The 23,338-nt window shown below is 37.8% G+C and overlaps 1 protein-coding gene across 1 annotated transcript; it reads left to right on the top strand.

The window, feature by feature from the left end:
* The first annotated feature begins 9,677 nt into the window (after positions 1–9,677).
* Positions 9,678–12,387, top strand: LOC120344247 (xaa-Pro aminopeptidase 1-like). The gene is made up of 2 exons (XM_039413365.2): positions 9,678–9,908; positions 10,495–12,387. Exons 1-2 carry the CDS (start codon positions 9,737–9,739, stop codon positions 12,168–12,170), a joined length of 1,848 nt encoding a protein of 615 aa, XP_039269299.2. The 5' UTR covers positions 9,678–9,736; the 3' UTR covers positions 12,171–12,387.
* Positions 12,388–23,338: the final 10,951 nt, after the last annotated feature.

Here is a 23,338-nt window from a genome sequence, read left to right as displayed (position 1 = left end):
GCCATGAGCAGCTTACGTGAAGTTTTTGTAAGAATTCGTGCTGCTGGACTTAAATTCAAGCCGGAGAAGTGTAAACTTTTTCGTCGTAAAGTGGAATATTTGGGACATGTAATATCTGAATATGGTGTAAGCTGTAGCGATAGAAAAATTGCTGCTGTTCGTGATTGGCCCAAGCCTGCTAATGTCAAAGAATTGCAGTCATTTCTTGGATTTTGTAATTATTACAGACAATTTGTTGAAGATTTCTCTACCATTGCACATCCTCTTGTTCATCTGACAAAGAAGAAAGTAGAATTTGCTTGGACAAAGCAGTGTGATGTCGCTTTTCTTCGCTTGAAAGAACTTTTAGTTCGTTCTCCTGTTTTATCATTTCCACAGGAAGATGGAGACGAATTCATTTTAGATACTGATTGTTCTGGTTTTGGAGCTGGCGCAGTTTTAAGTCAAATTCAGAATGGCAAGGAAAAAGTCATTGCATATGCCAGCGTTACCCTTAACAAGGCACAGAAGAGATATTGTGCAACGTATCGAGAACTTTTTGCGTTGCAGTGGGGGGTCAAACATTTTCGTCACTTCCTGTGGGGTCGACATTTCAAACTGAGAACTGACCATGCTTCACTACGTTGGCTTCTGAATTTTAAAGATCCTGAAGGCATTGTAGCTCGTTGGATATCAGTTCTGGACACTTACGATTTTACAGTTGAACATCGTGCTGGTTCCAAGCATGGCAATGCTGATGGTTTGAGTCGTATTCGTCGCCGATGTAAGCGTGATTCCTGCACTAGTTGTGGGAATGGTGATCAGCCGTGTGAATTGGAAACTGTCAAAGTTGCTGCTTTGCAACCGAGTCATGGTAATTCTATGGAATGGCTCGCTTCTTATTCATCGACCGATATGCGTGAGATGCAGATGAAGGACGATAACATCTCTAAAGTACTGACAATGAAGGAAACGTTGGATCAACCACCCCCAGCTGCAGAACTCTTGTTTTTCTCCAGAGAAGTTCGGATCCTGTGCAGCCAGTGGAAATTATTGAGAGTCATCGATGGAGTGCTTCATCGGGAGTTTTTGCCATCCGCGCCTGTAGGGAAATCCATTTTTCAAACTGTGTTGCCTTTAGTTTTGCGTCGCGAAATGTACCGACAACTCCATGAGTTGCGTACTGGTGGACATTTGGGTAAAGAACGAACTTATAAAAAATTGAGGGAACGGTTTTATTGGCCTAGAATGCACAGCCAAGTATCTTCTTGGTGTCGTTATTGTAAAGCTTGCACTGCTACCAAAACCCCTCATGGGAAACGACGTGCAGAAATGTGTAAAATGATTTGTACTGAGCCACTTCTCAGAATTAGTCTTGATTTTGTGGGTCCTTTACCTGAAACTGAACGGGGCAATGAACATCTTTTAGTAGTCACAGACTATTTTACTAAATGGGTTGAGGCTTATTCTTTGCCTAATCAAAAGGCCAGTACTACAGCCGATGTGCTTGTAACAGAATTTTTTAGTAGATTTGGTACTCCTAGAATTATTCATTGTGACCAAGGGGTTAATTTTGAATCTCATTTGTTTAAGCATATGTGTTCCTTATTTGAAATTGATAAAACCCGTACGACTCCTTATCATCCTAGGTCGGATGGTCTATGTGAAAGAATGAATAAGACCTTGCAGCAAATGCTTAAAGCATTTGTAGATTCTAGCCGCACAGACTGGGATGAACACATTCCTTATCTTTTAATGGCTTATAGATCTACTGTACATGAAAGTACAGGTTTTACTCCGAATCATTTAATGTTGGGACGTGAAATTTCATTGCCGACTGATTTACTTTTTGGTAAACCTCCTGATCATAATGTCCCTAAGTGTTATGATGAATTTGTTGAATGGTTTGATAATGCTACATCTGAAGCTTTTGAATTTGCTCGAGAACAGTTGGGTAAATCAGCTGTTCGATAGAAACGTAATTTTAATGCAACTGTTAAGCCTTTATCCTTTAATGTTGGTGATCTTGTGTGGTATTTTTATCCTCCTAAGAGTAGAAAACTTTCGACTGGTTGGATAGGTCCTTTTGAAGTGTTAGATTGTTTTTCACATTTTGTTTATCGTATCAAGAATGTTAACACTGGTAATTGTAGAATAGCTCATGTTGATCATCTTCGTTTATATTTGATGGAAGATTGTGACAATTTACCTAATATTAATGCCGATTTCCCAGACAATATTGCTATTTCCAATGATGATGTACAGGATGTTGTTATTGAACCAGAAGTTAATCCTGAATTGCCTGTTAGGGATTCTGATCATCAGACTGTTACTCGTTCTGGTAGGACAAGGCGTAGACCTGCCTACTTGGATGATTTTCATACTTGATTTATGCGCTGTAACATTTTGTTTTGAATTACATTGGGAATTGTGCTATAATGTATATGGTTAGGTAGGACTAGTTAGTGTTTTTAGATAGGGTTTATTGGATTTTGTAGTTGGGACTTTTTTGTATTTTTATTGTGTATTTTGTAAATAGTATGCTTTATATTTGTTATACTTTCAGGAATGCTTTCTACTGTTTGATATTTCGTTCCACTGTGTTTCATATTTTGTTAATACCTGCCGATGGACATACACATTGTGTTTTTTACGAGTTTTGTATTCTTACTGTTAATACCTTTCTTAGGGGATGTTTTTATTTTTTTTTAAGAGTAAATTTTCTTGTTAATTTTCTCTAATGAAAAGGGGGGTATTGTGGCGGGACTGGAATTGTCCTATTTTTTATTATTTTGTATTTTATTTATATTTAGTGTCTAGTTATTGCATATGCATTGGTGTGTGGAGTCTGAGCCCTAATTCGCCCAATAGTTAGATTCAGTTACTCGACTCCGCCCACCACTGCATATGTGAACTGTGCTGCGTACGCAGTGTTCGCTCTTCTTGCTTTTGCTGTCGCTGAGTGAGGACCGTATTTTGTCGCTCTTATATTATCTGCTTTAAGCGTGGATTTTACACTATTTTAATAAAGTCTCTTCGTTTGCATCGTGAACTTCGAACCTATTTGTGTGTCTTTGCAGCACATTGGATCTTCTGAACTAATTATTACAGTATTACTAGACTGTATCAGTGGCGAGCACCTACCGGTATTCCGGTTAAGTCGTACCGTTGCACGTGCTTTTTTCCACCTCATTGCTTTTTGACGGTCGATATGTGGTTTAGGAAAAGGCACAAATCCTACTCCATCTGTCCGGCAGGGGTACCGGTTGTCAGACCGGAAAATACCAAGCAGCGTTTAACTATAGTTAGTCTATCAAAATATTGCACTAATAGATTCTGTTTTATAAAAATGCAACATCGCATCGATGGCGAATTCTTCCGTAATGACATACGGTAGGCTATCGGTACCCTTGATTTCACCAGCGTGACTGTCTAGTGTCTACTATTTTTTGATTCGAAATAGCAGTTGCAGAGTTGGTTGACCTGTACCTGTAAGGTGCCGGCCTAGGCCGAAACCTTTCAGTATAAATTTATATAGATTTCGTGAACGTGATTTGCAACAAGTAACATACAGTATTACAGCTTTCTGATTCTCGCAGAACAGTGAAAAAGGGCAAATATTTGCCTAGACCGCCAGCGTGCGGACTGTAGGAACGTTGTCTGAGCGACTTTCAGCGATGAATGTTTGTTTACAATCTGCTCGCTTGTGATTGGTTGGGAATACGGATGTTTTGATGCCAGGGAAAGGTCCATTAATCCCATATCCGATATGGAATGGTAACCGGACGAGAGGCCATGGGGTTGTCTTAAAGTTAGCTGTTAGCAAAACGCGAGAAACTTACACACATCAACAGTTTCGCCGCAAGTACACGCCACGAGTGCATCCTTCGCAGAAAACGTTGCGTGATAGTTGCGTACCGGTAGAGAATTTTAGCCTATTTTATCACAGCTATTTCTAGACTAATTTTTGATTATTGCAATTAAGCTACAACTCCTAAGAAGGCAACATAATGGCTGCCTTATTCATGACGTGAGGTTGACGTCAGACATCGGGGCGCCGATTCATACTTAAACTTCTGAAATGCAGCAAAAAGAAACTGAATAGCATTCAAAATCGCGAAGGAGAGAGAGAGAGATTTATCTTTTCGTCAACCAAAAATAACAGTCATCGTAATAAAAATAACAATAAGAAATAAATTAGTTTGGTATAGACAGGAGGGAGTGATACGACCAGGCGGTCATCAAAGTCACCCCCCCCCCCCCCCCTTCTCCCCTCTTCAAGCTATTATGTTTAAGATCCACAGTTTCAGATGACTAAAATATTGGGGAGGAACATTCTAGAATTTAAAATTATATTCTCAAAATGGAAGAATAAAATTGGAAAGGAGAATGCTAGAGTAAATCATTTTTATTTATTTATGTGGAGCGGGATTTCAAAATCTGAAGAGAACTATTGTTTACAAACAACGCCGAAAATCTTCTTGAGTGATAAAAGTGTCTGGGCGGATGTTAAAAACTTAATGCTACGTCACTTTTTGCATCTTGCCGATTGGCCAATGTAACGAAATAAACAAGGAAGTCAATAAAAACATCCATTGAAAATAATTTTCGCCATTTTTTCGTGTTATTGCGTGCCAGATAAAAGGGCGCAAAAGGCCGGATCTAGCCCATAGGACGTAGTTTGGTGATCCCTGGTGTAGCCGAATAAACGCTGCTCTGTTTCAAAGAGACAAAAATTTAAACGGCCATATCTCAGATTAATTAAAAGCGCTGTATTTCGCCAGTTTTAATTTTTATGGCCAGCGTTGTTTACTCTACTTTCACATTTTTTTTTAATTTTGCATAGTTATTTTTGGCGCATGTTTACTAAACGCCGTAAGTACTTATACTGAAGCTATCGTCAAAATATATCATTCATATATCATATATAAAATACCATCATTCGATAGTGGCTCGCAAAAGGAATCTTAGTGGGTCGTGAAAAGATGTAGAAAGCTTTGATTAATTATACTGGCTATTAGAATCGGTGGCGACTACATAAATCTTCAAAAAAAAAAAAATTGAATTTAAATTCTAATCTGTGGAAGTTTCCTTCTTAAGATTTTCTCGACGGAACAAAAATTTGCTACACAAAGGATGACCATGTGGCTTCTTTACGCATAGCAGTTTTGTACACTGTACAGCACTTCTTACCGTGTTTCTCTAAAATTTAGACAGGATTTAGATTTATTTTCTTTTAAAGAATAACACTATGTTTTTTTTTGAAAGAGGTCTTTTGTGTTCATACATTAAAAATAAAATTACACTGTAGAAAATCGCGAGATTTTTCAATAAACATTATATAAAAACCGACATCCATTGTTTTAATTTGTATTTCCTATAAAAAAAATCAAGTGACAAATATCATAAATGTGATATCACACAATCTTGAATAGTGGTGTGATCTCCACCTTACCTCAGATTATTGAACCTTTCCTCTCCCACACATTATAAATTCATTTTAAGGGTAGGGTTTAATTAAAATCATTTTTAAAATTCAAATTAGGTCTTATTTTCAGGACAGGTCTTATTTTCGAGGAAACACGGTAGTTTTGCGACGATTAGTCATTGCTGTGCTCTTTGTTATGTTAAAAAAATTAAATGGGTCGCCATAAGCTATGGTAATAAATAGTGGGTCCCAACTCCAAAAAGTTTGGGAACCACTGATATAATATATATATTAGAGTGATCGCACGGTGTCGTACGAGATTCCGATAAAACCTAAAATTCTGATTTATAAAATCCATAAAAATAATAGAATTTGCGTCAATGGGAACGCCTTTCACGTCGAATCAGACGTCATGTTGCGTTTATGACGTGAAGTTGACGCCAGACATCGGGGCACCGATTTAGCTCATTAAAATTCGTAGACATGAAGAGGGCTAACCACCCAGATAAAATATCAGTATCGGTAGTGTCAAAGTCAATGATAAAAGTACAGAAAATAATTTATGAAAATGACATACATGCACCCCTACTCCTCAATTTTCAAAAATAAAATTAACTGCGTTTTTGATCTCCACGAGGAACATTGTGAAAACGTATTTGGATAAAAAAAAGGGGGTCGTATCGTCATTTCCGGACAACAAACCAGGTATTAAGTGGATCAATAACTTCTGTAAAAGACGGCGGTTAACGAAACATCTAGTTTCAAACATAAAAAGGGCAAGGACTGCTGTTGGATGCGAGGAAATTCAGTTATATTTCGCTGACATGAAGGACATATTATACCAAATTTCACCAACAAACATGTTTAACAATGATAAATCCAATTGGAACAAATAGGGTCGAGAGGATTCAAGAGTATTCAAAACATCTATTTCTCTAATGTTTTTAGTTCAGCCGCTTGAGTCCTGCTTCCCCCGATTGTTGTTTACGCCAGTATGTTCCCCAGCTTTTCCATTTAGGGGGGGTGTTTCGAAATTTAGGGGGTATGGTAAATAATTTGCTATTTGAGATAAAACTAGGCTATTTGTATTCTTAAAAAAATGGTATGTATTTAAGAAACGATGTACAAGAGGGGCTCCCCAAGTTGATTGACGGCGATCCAAAATCCACAGCAGAATAAAATTGTAGGGCCAGAAAAGGGCAGCGAGGAAAAGTGCGGGACGGCACGGCTGGGGTTCAGGGCGCGCCTAAGCGCCCTGAGAAAACTTTGAGAAATAGGCACCAAAATAGGCTCTAAGCTTGATTTTAGATACACCTAGCATCGCGGTTTGTTATGTAATGAAATCAATAATTATAATATTTAGCTGATAGAACTCCCGGGAAATAGATAATAAAGCAAGGCTTTCAACCGTAACTTTATACTACTAGGTTTCAACAAGTAATTTGCAACTGATAGTGACTAATGAAGTTACTAGCTCATCTGGCATTGTATGAATGGCTACTTATGGCTTGTTTTGTTACACATTTCACATTTTTTTGGAACATGTTTGTTTGAACTTTGTATGAATTATGCAATGAATTAAATTTTTTAAATACGCGCGTCAACTGATCATAATGGCGCATAATGTTGTATTCCTTCAGAACTGAAATATTTTGTTGGTAAGAAGACAAATCGCTGAAATTTGATTCTTTTCAATAAAAAAATAAAAGCGCTGTCATTCATCTAAAAAACGTCTGTTTTCGGTGCCTAGTTTTCGTTTTGTGACATTATTAAGCTTTCCTAATATACGGCTGATATCTAAAATACTGCAGTGTGTAATCCTAATACCCATACGTATACATAAGATACCGATATAATTCAATTGTTACGAAATAAACGTCCTTAAACTGTGATAATGATGTAACAATAGACGGTATCTAAAACTCAAAAGGTACCACATGAAGGATTAAACTATTTCACTCAAGTTCGGCGGGCCATTTTAAATCGTCACGCGAGCCGTAATTGGCCCGCAGACTGCGGTTTGGAACCCCTCATCTACACTGATGAATATGCCATAGGCGTTATATTTGAATACAATTATACTAGAGTTAGGAATTACAGTGTGGAATCGCACCTCAAAATTAGGGGGGGTGTTTGAAATTTTAGGGGGGGGTGTTCACCCCCTATAGGGGGGGTGTAGGGAAATCACTGGTTTACGCGGCCATGAACGTATATAGATACTGGACAACCGATGGTCAACCAGGCACCATCAGGACGTTTATTAGATGGTTCAAAGAACTGTTTTTGCCGTATTGATAATTACTCGGAGGAAAGAAAGTTCTCATGAGATATACGTTAACTTCCCATCTCAGTATAGAAGTAATTGGCCCATCGGCACAATATTTATTTTACATGTTTACCACCAAACAGTAGGCTACACACAGGTGACCGTACATTTGAACCCATGTACATTTGAACACATGCGTATATCCACGGGTTCAATCTATATGCGGGTGCTAAAACCCATGGGTTAGGGTTAGTATGGGTTTAAATATCCGTGAAACAAAAAAATTCCATAGGTGCAATAGCATACAGGTGCAATTGTCATGGGTTCAAATGTACGTGGGTTCAAATGTAATGGAACCTACACACATATTGCAACCGCTAGACTGTTTGTTTTTTTCTCCGCTGAAGTCCACCTCCACATGAAAAAAATTTTCATCAGAGAGGAGAACGGGAACCCGATTGAGAGGATTTCCGAAGGAGCATTTTCCTCTGCTATTGAAAACTTTATATGCTGAATCGGAAAAAATGCAGCAACAAATCTGAAATCTGGATTCAGAATATGCGGACTTCATCCGTTCAACCCAGAAATCGTTTTGGAGAAATTGCCACAAAATACAACTGCAGATTTAGAGATGTCAAAGGACAAAGAATGTGAACCCGACTATACCAAAGCGTGCTTTATCAACATATTGAAGTGAACTGCATAAACATCACACAAGTCCAATGCGCCGCCGTAAGGTCGAGAGGCTCGAACATTACGGGGCCTGATTTATGTCTACTGGTCTACCTGATCAACGTCAAATTATTGAAAATAGGGAAATTTATGTCAGTATGTTGTGATGTTGACATGTTGTACCTCCAAATCTGTTTAATTAATATCTACCGTACCATTTTAATAATTTGCAGATTGTGATTGATAGTATTACAGGATTAAGTTGTAGGCTACTTGAGGTACATCAACAGAAAAAACTTGGATGGCTCTGTTCCAAAAAGCACAGATAAAAATAAAACCAGATAACTGAATAAGGACTGAAAGGATTTGCCTGTAAATGAAAATCTCTTTCAATATTAAAATTTGTGATATTCTAGTTCACCATGCTATAAATTCTCACTGTATGGTAGGCTACTATTGGTTTTGTACTCTTAGTGTCTTGCAGTTACGGTATACTTATTTGGTAGTTAATGATTAAACTGCAAACTTAGTTCTCTATGCAGCTATAGCATATGTGTGTAAACCTTTTGTTATCTATAATAAGTATAAGTTTATTTCGACTCCATAATCAGCATAACAATACATTTGACAGATAAAAACAAATAAATAAAAACTGATTATGAAATCAGGGGAGCAAACAAAACCTTAGATAAGGTTTATAACGTACAAAATATAAGATGGAAGGTTTTGCCGAGAGGAAGTGGTACGTGTTTACTCACCTAAAATTATTAGGTTATTTCACACACGCTCACATGCACCCACCAGCCACACACACACCCACACAACCACTGAGAATTTATTTAAGTAAGAATAAGACGCGATAAATTTAGGGTATACTATACAGTAAACAAAAAAAATAAATAAATAAATACAAGGAAAGAAAAAAAAAAAATTTTCTGCCACACCATATTGATATTTTTGTAATGATTGCCATTGCCAATCTAGTCAAACACAAAGATCCAATTTAGCTTACATTTTATTGATGTGTACTTATGTCCATTCATTGCATACAGAACATTTCATCGCTTTATAGAGTAAATGTAGGTATTGAAAAATGAGGGTCAGATTCATAATAAAGCAGAATGAGTAGTTCATATTTCTTAGTGGCGGGCTTTTTAAGGTTTTTTACATAATTTACTGATCATAAAATTTTCACATAAATTTCCCAATTACAAAATCTCACAGCTTCAGTTTAACAATTTTTAAATTTGGTGAAATCTATTTTGTCATCTCACAGTAAGTAACTAAGTTAGGGATGAGCGTAGCAAGACTGATATGATTTATCAATTGATTAATCTCTATTTGATTGCTTTCTCAGTTCTAATTACATGTTCATATGAATAAAATCCAAAATGAAAGTGAAAGATACAACACAAATTTTACAAAACATAAGAAGAGTGATGATCAGTGGAGAAAGCTCTTCTGCTCCACTGGAAGCAATCATCATTCCATCATCAGATGCACATCAGAGTGAATATCTCGCTCCATGCGATTTAAGAAGAAATTTTGTGTCAGGATTTACAGGTGTTACTAGTATTACAATTTAAATGTGATACTTTATATATGTTTATGAACTATTTCATGAAATACCTAGATATTAACGGCCTAAATTCAATATCTTGTTTCAATATATTTTGTTTATTATTTTACTCACTGTGTATATTTCTAGGATATTAAACTGTACATTGTTATTTTATGGTCCTTATATAGTCTATTTTCTCTCTTTTTCTCTGTCTGAAGTTTCTAAATTAGTTATATAAGACCAATCTTGCACCATGTACCAGGTTTTTGGTCATTGTATTCTTTTTCTCGAATTCACATATTTTATGAGTTGTTGTATTATCATTTACTAAGCCAAATAAATGTACAAACGTTCATTCATTCCAGTTTGAAAAATTATTACTGTTGTTTTTAAATCTCAGTTTCCTAGTCAATGTTTCTGATTTTATTTGACATTGAGAGACTTGTTTCGTTTGATATAAAGTTAGCAAAAAGGTGTATTATAATTTTGCTATAATCAAAGTATGGCACCCCCCTTTTGTATTAAGGTCTATATCAAATTCTCACTGAGGTTTTGTTAACGCAAAAATTTCAATTTTCTCAAATTCAGGCTCTGCTGGAACTGCGGTCATTACGCAAGAGAAAGCAGCTTTGTGGACAGATGGGAGATACTTTCTTCAAGCAGAGAGAGAACTTGATAATAGTTGGATGTTAATGAGGATTGGAGTGAAAGAAACTCCATCAATTGAAGATTGGTTGAATTCAACACTGCCACCCAAATCAAACGTTGGTGTCAATCCGTTATTGTATGCAAACAGAAGCTGGAACGCCATGAAAAAGAAGTTACAGGTGAAAGGTCATTCTCTCTTAGCAACGAAGAGTGATGTCGTTGATGCAATATGGAAAGATAAGCCTGTGAAGCCGTGCAATGCTCTGATTTTATTGGATGACGAGACAACTGGTATGTCAATGGGAGAAAAAATTGCATCCCTACGCGATAAAATGCTGCAGAATTCTACAAAGTGGCTCATTCTCACAGCGCTTGATGACATCGCTTGGGTTTTAAATATGAGAGGTTCTGATGTTGAGTTCAATCCAGTTTTCTTTGCTTATTTGATAATTGGAGAATCCTCTGTAGAAGTTTTCATCAATAAAAACCTTGTTACCGAAAAAGTTTCCACTCATCTTAACTCCCAAGTTAAAATCAATGTTCATGATTACGACTCTGCTTTGGAATTTATTCAGCAGCATTGTGCAACTGCTGATGTCTGGCTAACCAGTGGTTCAAGCTATGCAATTGTCTCTTCAATCAATGAAAACCACAGGGTCATGGCAGCTAATAGTCCAGTTGCTTTAATGAAAGCAATAAAGAATATGAGGGAGATTAAAGGTATGAAGGCTGCAAATGTTAGAGATGCTGTTGCTCTATGTCAGTATTTACACTGGCTTGAAACTGAGGTCGTGAAAGGTGGTGTCACTGAATGTTCGGCTGCGAAAAAATCCCTTCACTTCCGTCAGCAGCAAGATAAATTTGTCAGTCTCAGTTTTGGCACAATATCTAGTTCTGGGTCAACTGGATCGATCATTCACTATACGCCGAGCGAAGATGCTGATAGACCAGTAACAGCATCTGAAATCTACCTCTGTGATTCAGGAGCACAGTACTTGGATGGTACAACTGATACCACCAGAACGGTACACTTTGGAAATCCATCAGAGTATGAAAAAGAATGCTTTACAAGGGTATTGAAAGGCCATATTGCCTTAGCACTTATAGTATTCCCTGCTGGAACAAAAGGCTACATGCTTGATACCTTGGCAAGGATGCATCTCTGGAAAGCGGGATTGGACTACATGCATGGGACAGGACATGGAGTTGGGACTTTTCTCAATGTCCACGAAGGTCCTGTAGGAATATATATTGGCAACAGCAGCAGGGTAGTACAGGTTGCCAGTGAAACAGAGTTAGCTCCTGGAATGATCATCACTGACGAACCAGGATATTATGAAAATGGAAAATTTGGGATCAGGATTGAAAATGCCCTTCTATGCACAAATGCCCAAACTGCGTACAATTTCGCTGGAAAGAAGTTCTTCAAATTTGAGCCCATCGCCTATGTTCCGATCCAGAAAAAAATGATCAAGGAAGAGCTCTTATCTGGCGATGAAATTCAATGGTTAAATGATTATCATGCGAGGTGCCTTGAAATTGTTGGTCGTGAGCTGAAATCTCAGGGACATACAGAAACCCTCAAGTGGTTGGAGCAACAAACTACGCCTGTTTAAAATGATGAACTGCTCTCTTTACCAAAGTTCAACATAATTATGTTTGTTAGCAATTTTCTCTCATTTGATGACATTACATAATTTTAAGCAATTTATTTTTTAGCCTTTTTATTGTATCCACCTCTTATATTCTATTTTCAATTTGCTAATATTTGATTTAAAATATATGACCAATAAATAGCAAATGTTAACTTGTTGTCATTGAGACAAGTTTCGATTTCTGCATTTCACATATTTCTAGACCTACCGGAATAGGAAATTTGTCTCCTCAAACAGTTTGTCTTGTCCGAAATGGAACATTCTGAAATATTATGTAGGCTGTAGTGTATGATCTACGCTTATACGGTCTACACCAGGGTCGGCAACCTGCGGGCCGGATCCAGCCCGCGAAGTAATATAATCCGAAACTGAATTATACTAACAAAACAGCTGTTTTGACGATAATATTTTTTACGTAACAGAATTTATTGTGAGACAAGTGTAGACTGAATTATATATATTATATTCTAACAAGTATAAAATTCACAATACTCGTTTAATGAGCCCATAATTTAATTATAATTAGGCGAAACGCAGAAAAGTTAATGCGAAGTGCAAAGGGTTCACTGATGGAATTTTTTGAGATGCGATGCAATGAGGAAATAAATCTATCTTCTATTCGAGAGATGTATCATTGCTTGGTTTTTATTATAAAAAGTATCATCCGTTCGGTTTTCAACTTTCTGAAAATATGTGCGACCCGCCAATGACTTGCAATCCTTAAATTTGGCCCGCGAGCGACAAGAAGTTGCCGACCCCTGGTCTACACAAACCAGACATTCTGACCAGACAACTTTTTTGCTCTGTGACTCATTTAACAATATGAATCTATATATTATGAATACTAAAACAATTACCGTATTTGGATACTCTGTCTTTACGGCCCACCTGCCATAGTTACGGCAGCAAAATTTTACCTGCCATTGATTTTCAATTTGCTGGCTCGGTAACGACAGCTCGTCATTGGTTTGTGGCAGCTAAAAATTCAGTTGCCATAGGTTTGGCCGTAGCGGCCATGGTATGGAAATACCGCCATTGGTTTTGCGGCAGCTGCAGACGCCACAGAATACTTAAAACTGCACTTGGCAAAGTTTGACATTCGAAACCGAAAATGCATACCCGGTACTAACATCATGGGAACAGCAGCTTTCTTTCGAACATCCCAGATTCAATGAACATATTATTCAGCTACAGCCAACGGTTTAAACCACTTGGCCTGGAACATGAAGAATAGATAAAGCAAACACAAAAAATTATAATTCGGTTACTCTGTCACACGCTAAATCAGACAATTCTGTAATCCGTTTTGTGTTACACACACAATACAAAAATGAACGAGAAATACAACATGCATATATACACTACCTACGACTATATTTGGCCTTTAAATGACTCCCGTGCCCGACACTGGCAGTTTTATAATGTTGAGTTTTATAATGAGTTTTTTTTGTACATTTATTCACTACCCACTTTCATATAGTGACAGTACTTCTAATCGCAGATAGTAAGTAATTCTGCTTTTGGTACCCACATTGGGGGTATGAGTTTTCTTATGCGAACGTACACAAAATACAACTTGGATAAATCTCGAAAAACCATGAATATAAAAAATAAACGAATGGTCTAACTCTAGTGGTCCCCAACTAATTTTGTATGTGTCGCGAAATATCAATCCATTTCCTAGAAAAATTATTTCATATGCGCATGAACGATAAAATCCTGGAAATTGATGTTAAAAGAGAATTACGATTCTCAGATATCATACATCCGATATACTCGTTCATGTGCAGGAATCTCACATGTAGCATCGGTTAGATGTGCATAAAATGTAAAACTCTTATTTGTGTATTTCAATGTTAATCGAATCAAATTTCTTTTTCCGTGCCTCCTGACCCCGTGACTCGTATTATTAATAGTGATTGCGTACTGCGTTTGTAAAGTTGATTTGGCAATCGTTATTATTGCGGGTTTACGTTGACCGAAAAGGGCTCCCGAAGTATGCGAACCAAGATGGCGGACATCGGAATGTAATATGTGTACTAGGTTAGGGTTAGGCCATAATTTTAGGTATAAATACTACGGGAGGCTCTTGGCTAGTCTTCGAACTGATAATAGGACTAAAATAAGGAAAATTGGAAAAAAATTATCGCCTAACCCTAACCTGTTACCCATGTTACGTTCCGATGTCCGCCATCTTGGTTCGCATACTTCGGGAGCACCGAAAAATAAATATAGCCTAGGTATGTGATATATTTTCAGGCCACATTCCTTCGATTCGATTAGAAATTATTCATTAAAAAATAATGATCATTGAATAATTTTGTTTATTATTTAATGCTGAATAATATTTCCGATACCCCTTTTATATACGGAAATTAGCGTCGTTATCAGCGCCAACTAACAGAAATATCTAAAAACGCGATTAATATTCTGTCGGTAATACATTACGCTAAGGCGATGCCATAAAGCAGTGGTTGGTCGACAACCTTTTTCAAGTGACGGACCGGTAAAGCTTGACCAAACTTTTGGCGGACCACCTTTATACAAACGAACTAAGCCTATGCAATAAATTATACGCTTTAGGAAATTTTTGTTGACAATATACTAAAAACGACGGTGATGCTATTTAATGTGATGTCTGTATTTGTTTGATGGCCATTAACTGTTCCCATATTCGAGATATGGTCGACATTGACAAACGTAACGTGTTTCTTACTTCCAGCCTATTTTGCTTTTGTAGTTATCAATATTGAAAACCAGGCCTCACAATAGGATTTCGGGAAAGTTAACAATGCCTGTATCGTTTTGTTGAGGAAATCTTAGTCGGACTGATAAGAGACATTCTTGTACGGGCGCAGAGAAAGCAATTGACCCAGTATTATTGCGACATACTGACATGGCAATTGTTTATGAAATCAGACATGTTGCTCAATAGTGTTATGCAGTGGTCAGCAAATTTCATGTACTTGCGAGCCAAATATAAACATTTCCGGGAGCGCGGGCCGCAATATTTTCACTTCAAATTATGGCGCATTCGCATTGCCACCCTTCTATTGCTGTGTTGAAAGCCTGTCCCAATGAGATGTATATGTGACGTTTTTTTATTATCCAACAATACATTGTTTTTATGTACTTATTATCAATGTGAAAGATGATGTTTTTATAGCAACTCGCCGTCCAATTGATGATCTGACAAGCGAGTACGAAATTTAACCTAAGTGTAATGCATTTTAGATAAAGCTGCTCAAGGCCATATGTTCTTACGAACGTGCACATTACACGTTTTGCACTGTCGCACAGATGAGCTGTGGCGCAGTCCCGGGTCTCGGGGTCGAATTTTCGACGACTCGTTTCCTAACGAGTTTAACATTGAAACCCTTAACAACTGCGATGCTGACTGGGCATATCGAGCAAACCGGTTTTGGAAAGCGCAAGAAAGAAAAATATTTTTCCGTTTAAGCCAGGGGTGGCCAACCTATGGCGCATGCGCCAAACGTGGCGCATTGCATGATTAGAGGTGGCGCATTGCATCTCTAACCCTTTTCATGCCAAAATTGTTAATTGCACTTGGCTTCTCCACGCCAAGCCGTTTTTTTGCGATTTACATGGTGACTTTTGATTGTACCTAAAATCTAATCTCCTTACTCCACGTCGTCCACTTACGGCTTGTTGGAATTAGGAACAACAGGCGATTATCGACGTTAGCTTTTGGACGGACTTTATGACATTCATTCTAGACTTTTAGCAGAAATCAGTAAAATTTACTATTTTTTCCCTACTGGAGTAAAAAGTTCAGAACTTCTGGAAAAATAGAAAATCGTCATTTATCAACTTGAAACATGGATTTTCCATTGCCCAGACTTCCCAAATATCTCCCAATAACCATTGAACAACCAGTTGAATTGCCCGGGCCTAAAAAATTTATTATAAATCAACCCACAACATGCTGAAAATGACCCCTAAATACCACCTTTTTCATCCAAACTTCAAATGACCGTTGTCAACAAAAGCGAAGCGTAAAATCGCTTGCTGTGACGCAAGTACTAATTTTGAAGAAGCCTGGAGTAAAATCACGCGACGCTAGGCCAAACAGCTGATTAGCAAAGGCCAATTAGAATCGAAGGTAGAGTAGAGTAGATATTGATACTAAAGGCCTGTTGTCACAATATTACGCCTAACTTTACTTCTTAATCGTACCTTTTTCTCTTCGTTGGTAAAAACAGCTTTATTGCGTAATGCTCATAAGACAGAATACGTTTTTCTCCTACTTTCAGGAAGGCTGTAGTTTTTACTTGAAGCATGGCGTCACAATGGTTCCCTGTTTCGTAATCAATCGTAATCTGTTTATCGTAAATTGCTCGAATTTTTGCGTGGATACGAGAATTTTCGTTGAGTTAACTATATATATATACTATATATTCATTCATTACTTACTTACTTACGTTATACTATATTCATTCATTCAAGTCGTTTTCATGATATTTCAAAAGAAGAAGACTCTATACTTGCTTTTATAAACCCATTTTCACTTAGTGAACTAAACATAATGAAGATGCCAAGCAATATAAAATTGGAACTAATTGACTTGAAAACTCATCCATCATTGAAAATTAAATTTGATGAGCATTCTTCAGTCCCAAGTGCATCTGACATGATCAAGTTCTGGCAAACGTTACCTCGTGAAAATTTTCCAGAACTGAGAAAATTTGCCCAGGGTTTTATATGTCGTTTCGGAACGACATATAGATGTGAACAAACATTTTCTGCCATGAAACTAATTAAAAGCAACGCGAGGTCAAGACTTACATTTAAATTTGAAGAATGCACTGCTCCTCTCAGTAACAAACTTAACTCCAAAAATAAAAAAACTGGCGAAAGTAAAACAGCAGCAAAAGTCTCATAAAGGCGGTACTTAAATAAAATTGATCAGTTTTATTTATTATACTTCCTTGCTTAATTTCTATTCATGTGAAGTTGTAAATTGTAAAAACTACATATACGTGTGTATATATGTGTGTGTATTATAAATTTATATAATTTCAACAAGGAGCGGACATTAGGCGTGGGAATACAAGAGATTTACGGCGCATCTGAAACATTATGTTTAAAACGTGGCGCATGGTATGTGAAAGGTTGGCCACCTCTGGTTTAAGCACTTTGGAATACTCGACCCGCGTCGCTCCAGACATTTTCAAATTTTAAAAATCAAAATTAACTCAAACGACATACAACTGACGCTACTTGTTACATAAAGAGTTCCGTACAGCAGCACTTGTCACCACATAAATCCGTGTAAAGACGATAATAAATTTGGGATTAATTTTTGTTTTATTTATTAAATGTCGGGTCGTTCAAGGGCCGCAACAAATTAGCTCGCGGTGGTTGCCGACCACTGTCATAAAGAACAAAAAAAGTTTTGATCGCGAGAGTGAAATGACATGACTGTAAAACGGCGTTTCTGAGCAGAATGTAGAACACGCATAACCAAAAAAAATCAAAACGGGGGTTAGGCGCGGAAACGAGCTTCATTCTATTTTCGATTTGTAAAGTTGAATACTCGATTACACTTGTGGCCTGAGTTCGATTTATTGTAAATCAGTAAATAACATTATATTATGCAAAATTACCGAGAATGCCATTCATTCCATTACCGAATAATGTCCTGTCGGGTATCAAAACTTTCTGGCAATAAATTAACTAAGAAAGAAACTAGGTCCTGACGAACTTTTGCTTCCGATCTATATATTTTCAAATATTCCCACACTAGCAAATCGTGCACTTTTCTCACATGGCCACTCTCGTTCATAGAAACTCACGGCGTCGTATTCCAACAACTCGTCGGCGCCGTCGAGCGTTTTTGCGGGAGAAGCGGAATCGTTTATATATTAAAAATCACACTATAAACATGAATTTTGCCGTTAATGCAAAAGCTTTTCTCCCATGTTTGCAACGCATAGCTCGGGGTGGTCCAAGGTTGAGAGGTTGGTGGGCCGCAAAAACTTTTGAGGAGGTCTCGTGGGCCGCAGTCGGAGAAAACCCAAAAATGATCGAAACATCGCGAGTTCATACTCACTTTAGATATATTTAATGAGAATGAGAGTTTATCGTTCAAATCAATTTTTCAACGAACACTATATAACTACGTTTACTATCAGTTTACTTCGGTCACCTTTTTTCTGCACTCATTGTATGATGAATTTATTACTTACAAAAATCTTATACTTATACAAATATCTGCCAATGGTTTAGTAGTGTACGCTAAAATTGTTCTTGCGGCCCGCAGTTTGGACCACCCTGACATAGCTTATAATTTCCGCAAATATCGTTATGTAATGCATATTTGTGTTAGAATAATACTCGCATGCAGCTTATTTGTCAACTCTATACTCTCGCGCAAATTATCTTGTCTGGTTTGACGAAAGCAATAAATTCTCTCTCTCTCATTGTCAAATTTAAATTTTTGTAGTTAAAAAATGGCGATTTCGCGGTTTCTTAAAAAATGCGAAAGTGCCTCGCAGTTTTCGCAAAAAAAGTACGCGAATACTGCTGAGTAGTATGGAAAGCACAATTACACAGATTGTTTTGAAAATTTACTCCTGTTTTTGAGTATATATCAAATAAATTGGTAAATGAATGTGATGTCACAGTATATTGCTAATTCGTTGACTGTCGTAGACCTGCCAGTCGGCCGTTCACCCTTCAGCTTCAACGCCCACGTTAAATAGATGCGTTAGAAAACTCTATTTTATTCGTAGATGTCCACAACACACAGAATACAAATCTTAAAACATTTATCCAGACTAGCTTAACATTGAAAAATATCGAGTCGTATTTAAACGTTGATCATAAATCTAATCAAATACTGTAACGTGAGCTCGTGATTCAAGTTATAAACAGAAACTCCTGTTATCTCAATATGGGTGACAAGAGAGCTATGCTCAAATAAATATATGGACACGTTTGAAGTAGATGAGAGTGGGAGCCTTTTAATGAAAATTTTTATCTTTTAGAACTGAAAATTTCAGAGCAATTGGTCCAGTAATGAAAGAGAAAATCGACTTTTTAGGATTAGGTAACAAGTGGGCGTCGCTTTCCACACGTTTTCTCACCACTGAGGAAACGGAGGCACTGTCCCCACCACCAATGCCACTTGAAAAAAATTCCCAATACCCGGGCAAACGCTTTTCTGCTCCGAGAACGGAGATTAACGTCCTCTAAATGCCAAAATCACTCGAGTGTGAATATATCGATGACTTAATTGACAGGTAACCTACCCCGACCACTAAAAGCCTGTTTTGTCCCACTTCCAATTTCAACGTGAATTGAAATACCAAGTGATCCAAGTCACTTTTCCATTACGGTACCAGGGCAATATAAAATGAAATATCAATTCCTCGATAATCATATGCGGTATAGTAACCTACCAGTAGGCATACCTGAAATTTGTTCGCAGGACGGTTCTTTCTTGCCATATAAGAACTCAATTCCTCTTCAAATAAAAGAAAAAAAAATGGTAAGCTACAAAATTTATGTTGTTCACATCAGAACTGTAACGAAAAGATGAGAACGTAATTCACTGCGGTACCGTACGCCGTACGGTACCAGTTGCTGTATGTAGGCCTGCTATTCGATCATGGAACGGTTCTTCTTTGGCATATAAAAACTCAATTGAATTAACAAATACGGTAGGCTAGATTTGCTAGGAAACCTACATTACTGCAATACCGTAAGATCGCGAAAAGAATAAATCAATTTCACTGTGGTACGGTAACTTAGCAGTACCGTACCTGCAAGCTCGATCACGCAACCATTTGAAATAAGTTTTCAAAAACGTGTTCCAATGAGTAAATTTCAGAACAGCGAAATTTTGAATGAAATACCAGATCTCATAGGATTCATAAAAAATATAGGAATAAATAAAAGTAATAGCCTTCTGTAAAAAAATCAAACCACTGAAAATTTCGAAGCAATTGGTCCAGTATTCTTAGAGAAAAGCGATTTTATAATGATGGTGACGAAGAAAAAGAAAAATAACAATAACATAATATTAAACGATCGTTATGTCCACTAAAGTGTCCAACAACAACATAATATTGAAACGATCGTTATGTCCACTACATGTCCGATTATGTACCTCGTACGGATGGAAACTTATATATAATTATTTCAATCAGTGCCTAAAGGTCTTGAAAATATAAATTTAAATTTGATAAAGACAGGACGTAACTTGTTGTGTTCCTAAAAGTGGTGTGATTTGATTCCTACGAAAGTCTTTGTTTGAATTTAAAGAAAAATTAACCTTTTTAATTATTGCTATAAGTATATCCACATGTCGATGTCGAGTTGACCAAATATTTTCAGAAAAACTGGAGGTGTAGACGAACGTCACATTGTCATGTTGAAGTGTTAGCACATTCCGAATCTCTAGAACTGATCACCAACCACTTTGTTCAAAGGTATATTAGTTGCGTTGAATTTGTAACATAATTTAGCAGTGGCGGCGCGTGGTCATTTTGACAACCGGGGCAAGCTACTGCGGGACCAAGTCACCCCCATCTACGGGGACAGGATGAGCGCTGTAAGTTCTCCCATCATTTTATGAGTATAAAAACCATTCCATCGGTAACAACCAATCGGCAAAAGCGACAATTTTTAACGATAAGAAAGTGTCTTTAAAACCGGTCCAAGTCAAGGGATTAATAAATATAGACATAGTTTATTTTGAAACCTATTTCAAAAGGAAAGGCAATATTTACCCAGATAAATACAATGACATATTAACAGAAACTTCGGGAAAGCAGACAAAACCTAAAATAAGGTTTAAAACGTTACTATGAAGAAAGGAAAGGTAATGCAAAGATAAGGACATGCGTCGCTCACTCATAGATATATATGCTGCTAGACTTCTACTGCTTGAACATATATGCAACACGCTGCGGTTTCTTGGAAGCAAAATGCTCAATAACGCGATGATTAAAGTCATGCATCCCAGAAATAACGTCTCTGTGAATGGATAAAACAGCCAAGGAATTTAATCTATCTTGCTTCATTGTGTTTCTGAGATACGTTTTAATACGCTTCAGCGTGCGGAATGTTCGCTCTGCGTCGCCGGAAGAAATAGGCGTCGTCGAAATGATGTCCAGAAATTTTGCAGACGCCGCAAAGGTAGTTACCAGAGTGTTATCTATGAGGAACCCATAGAGCCCGCAAGTTGATGTGATGTTCAAAAAAGTTTGATTGGTGTATATACATCGCAATTCATTTTCCAATTTTCCCACGTTTATCATGGGGTAAAATTTGGAGACAGTAGCCAACAAATGGATGGGAAATTGACGTGCAAATTTTGAAAAATTTTTGGGGTTCATCAAAGAGAACGCGGCAAGGTGTTGTTTCCCCAAGTTGTTTCCCGGATACGAGATACAGCATCGCAGAATTCTGAAATACACGACTGCACAGACGCTCCATCCATTAGCCTTGACTGCAATGCGCCGTATAATACATCCACGTGATAGAATATTGTGGAGAAAAAATGAAAACTCACCATCTTCTAGCAGACGCTTTAGACCTGCCGCCTCCCTCACAGAGCGTTCGTCCCAAACCGGAGAGCTCTGAATGCCATTGAAACACTGAATGAGCTCAGACCTAATTTCGGACACGCCCTGCACCACGCGTGATTGGAAGTTCCAACGTGTTGGTGCACAAGCTGGGAGACGGCGGCTACATATCTGGCGAAGGAGGTCAGAGCGCTTCGGCGAAACGGAAAAAAATGAAGAAAACCCCGAAACATTTGCAAAATATATATACGGACGAGAGGGGTATCAAGACACATATATTTAATAACGAGGTTAAATTGGTGTGCATAACAATGTAAAAAATGCGCATGAGGAAAATCTTCTTTTATATAAACTTGAACACCATGTTTCGACCCACTCATGACTGCCGCGCCGTCATAAGTTTGAGCTATCAATTTTGACTTCGCGTTGTAAGGCTGTAACACTTCTTTCAGTACAGCCGATATCCCGCAAGCCGTGCGATCAACGATTGGTACAAAGCTGTGAAATCTCTCGGTAGGTTTACCATCTTTCACAAACCGAAAAATCACAGCCAGTTGGGAAACGCACGTGATGTCAGTTGTCTCGTCAGACTGAATCGAAAGGAACTGGCAATTCTCAATTTCCAGAGCCAAATGTTGTAAATAAATTTTATACATTGAGTCGAGCAAATCATTTTGGATATCCTTAGATGTCCCTTTCGAAACAGTTGCGTCATCAAGATGATCTCTCAATACTGTATCTAGGGATGCGGTGTATTCCACCATATCCAAAAATACCCCTCTACTAGAAGAGCCAGCCCATTCATCGTGCCCACTGTCCAGATGCTCCATAGAAGATTGATGATCCCTGGCACGCTCGGAAAGATGTTTAAGATCTCTAAAACCAAATTTACACCAACGTGAGTCACGGGCGGTAGCAAAAAGTAGGCAATAAAAACAAAAAAGTGCATTTTTGTCCTCGCTGTAACACAACCATTCGTGTTTTTTATACCAAGTTTCTGCGCAGAATGTACGCCGACGCTTTCCTCCGTCATGGGATTGTTCCAGTGAACAATTTTTTGGTTGATAAGGCCCAAGACGTTGTACCTCTAATTTTTGTTCCAGCGGCAGCTGCGAAAACGGAGTGCGAAGTAGTGCATCAACCTTATTCTAAGGCTAAGAAATGCGAAGCCGGAAAGAAGTGAGGAGCTCAAATGGAATGTGGAAAATTGAAAGCAAATGGACTGAAGGTCTCTAACTGATTCAAATAGCGAAACAAGCGACAAAAACGAAGGCGAGGAAACTATCAACTCTTCAAGCAACCAACGAACGAGAAGGAATGCGTGAATATGTCAACACGTTGTTGTAAGAAACGTCGGAAGATAAAAGAGAGAATACGATATTCAATGAGCAACCGGGGCAATATTGGCGTCGCCCCGTCGACGTTCGGCGAAGGCTTTGCGAGCGAAAAATGAACCATGTCGGGAGAATATGGCTAGTGTAGACAGTCTGTGCAACCGATATTGAGGTATTTTTTCGAATATTTTTTATTATACCGAAAAAACAACCGGGGCATTGCCCCGGTTGGTCCTATTGA

This window comes from Styela clava, chromosome 5, assembly GCF_964204865.1.
Source record: "Styela clava chromosome 5, kaStyClav1.hap1.2, whole genome shotgun sequence".
In the NCBI taxonomy this organism is placed as follows: Eukaryota; Metazoa; Chordata; class Ascidiacea; order Stolidobranchia; family Styelidae; genus Styela; species Styela clava.
This window is presented reverse-complemented; position numbering and strand designations above follow the sequence as displayed.

What these genes read in the sequence shown, in the direction of transcription:
- LOC120344247 (XM_039413365.2), top strand. Translation starts at nt 9,737, where the DNA reads ATGAAAGTGAAAGATACAACACAAATTTTACAAAACATAAGAAGAGTG. An exon ending in TTTTGTGTCAGGATTTACAG is followed by an intron (nt 9,909 to 10,494) that starts GTGTTACTAGTA and finishes TCTCAAATTCAG; the next exon opens with GCTCTGCTGGAACTGCGGTC.